Source organism: Austrofundulus limnaeus, unplaced genomic scaffold, assembly GCF_001266775.1.
Source record: "Austrofundulus limnaeus strain Quisiro unplaced genomic scaffold, Austrofundulus_limnaeus-1.0 Scaffold1, whole genome shotgun sequence".
Lineage (NCBI taxonomy): Eukaryota > Metazoa > Chordata > Actinopteri > Cyprinodontiformes > Rivulidae > Austrofundulus > Austrofundulus limnaeus.
Window position 1 is genome coordinate 2,191,720 of NW_013952403.1, and position 1,386 is coordinate 2,193,105.

The window sequence follows — 1,386 nt, forward strand, 5'->3', positions numbered from 1 at the left end:
TTAAAATATATTTTAACATGGACGGACCCATTTTATTTATGTTTGGTGAAGTATGTGTACAACTAATCATTTCTACCTTCTCCTCTCTGTCAACACTCTCTGGTTTCATTTAAAAGAGCCAATCATCAGATATTGTCCAAGATTAACCTTCAGGGTGGATATAGCTCACTAGCAGCCTCGCACCGAGGACCTATCCACGTCATCATTTACCCAGAATGCTTTGCGTGTAAATAAAATAGCCCCGTCCGTGTAATACTGTATATTTTTAAACTTAAGATCATTAGATACTGATGTAAGCCAATCCCAATTGAAGTCTCCAACCAGAATAATTTCTGGAGCTTGTAAATTTGATATTTGCTGAACTGTTGAGGCCAGGGTATCGGTAATGGCAGATGGAGGTGTATAACAGACGATGACGGTCAGGAACTTGAGCATCTGACAGATCTATAAAGCTAAAAGTTCAAACCTTTTAGGGCCTGATTAGATAAGAACCTGTGCTTTGAGGCAGATGTAGCATATTGCTACACCACCTCCTTTCCTGGGGCGGTCTCATCTATAGATGTTGGAGCTTTTTACTTACACGTCTTTATCTTGAGTGCAGTTAGTAAACCAAGTTGAGATGGCAATAATGTCAGCATTTGTGGAGCTAACCCAGATTAGTGTTTCCTGCTGGTTCTGATGTCTGGCTCGGTGAAACAATGTTAAATCACGTACAAGTGGCMGACTTGGTGAACTTTATTTCTTCTTCTTTAGAAACACCACCACATGCAGCTGCCAGCTCTGACTCCTRTCCTCAACAGAGAAGCTCAGGCTGAGCAGACGTCCAGCAGGAAGTTGGTCCCTCTGACGCACCTTCAGTCCTTCGATCAGCTGCTGAAAAACATTCATCGAATTGAGGTAATTTCTTCCTCCTCACTCCCACACCTCGATTATTAATCTGTAAGCTGGAGAATAAAAAAGGCTGAACGGAAAGAGAAATGTCTCACCATGATTCTAATGTCGCTTATTTTATCTTTTAAAGCAGTGAAACTTGTCAAAACATAAAAGGCCCATCATTTCTTGACAGAGTGCAAATCGCCYGCTGCCTTTTCATGCCACAGTTTTAAACTAAATGCTGATTTACACTTTAATCCTCACGTCTTGCTCACAGTGTTGCGTACTTCTCATCTGTTATCTCCTGCTGACACCCCGTCTTCTACATCACCCCCAGTCAGTCAGAACTCTGTCCTACAGAGCAGWGTGGTTTCTACTGTTTGATAGGTCAGAACTTTGAGGGCGTGTTTGTTTATGTGGATCAGCCCATGCTGGTTGTTAAATTTAAGACGGACAGCTTTGGGGAGCATCAGATATTGGTTTTATAGTACTTTATGTGTCTTTGCTTGTTTT

At 41.7% G+C, this 1,386-nt stretch overlaps 1 protein-coding gene across 1 annotated transcript in view; it reads left to right on the forward strand.

The window, feature by feature from the left end:
- The window catches only part of cenpi (centromere protein I), a gene marked incomplete in the record, with an annotated part of 15,964 nt that overhangs the window by 6,616 nt on the left and 7,962 nt on the right, over positions 1–1,386 (forward strand). The window contains 1 exon segment of the mRNA XM_014004525.1: positions 754–897. Within this exon segment, the coding sequence (XP_013859979.1) occupies positions 754–897 (144 nt within the window).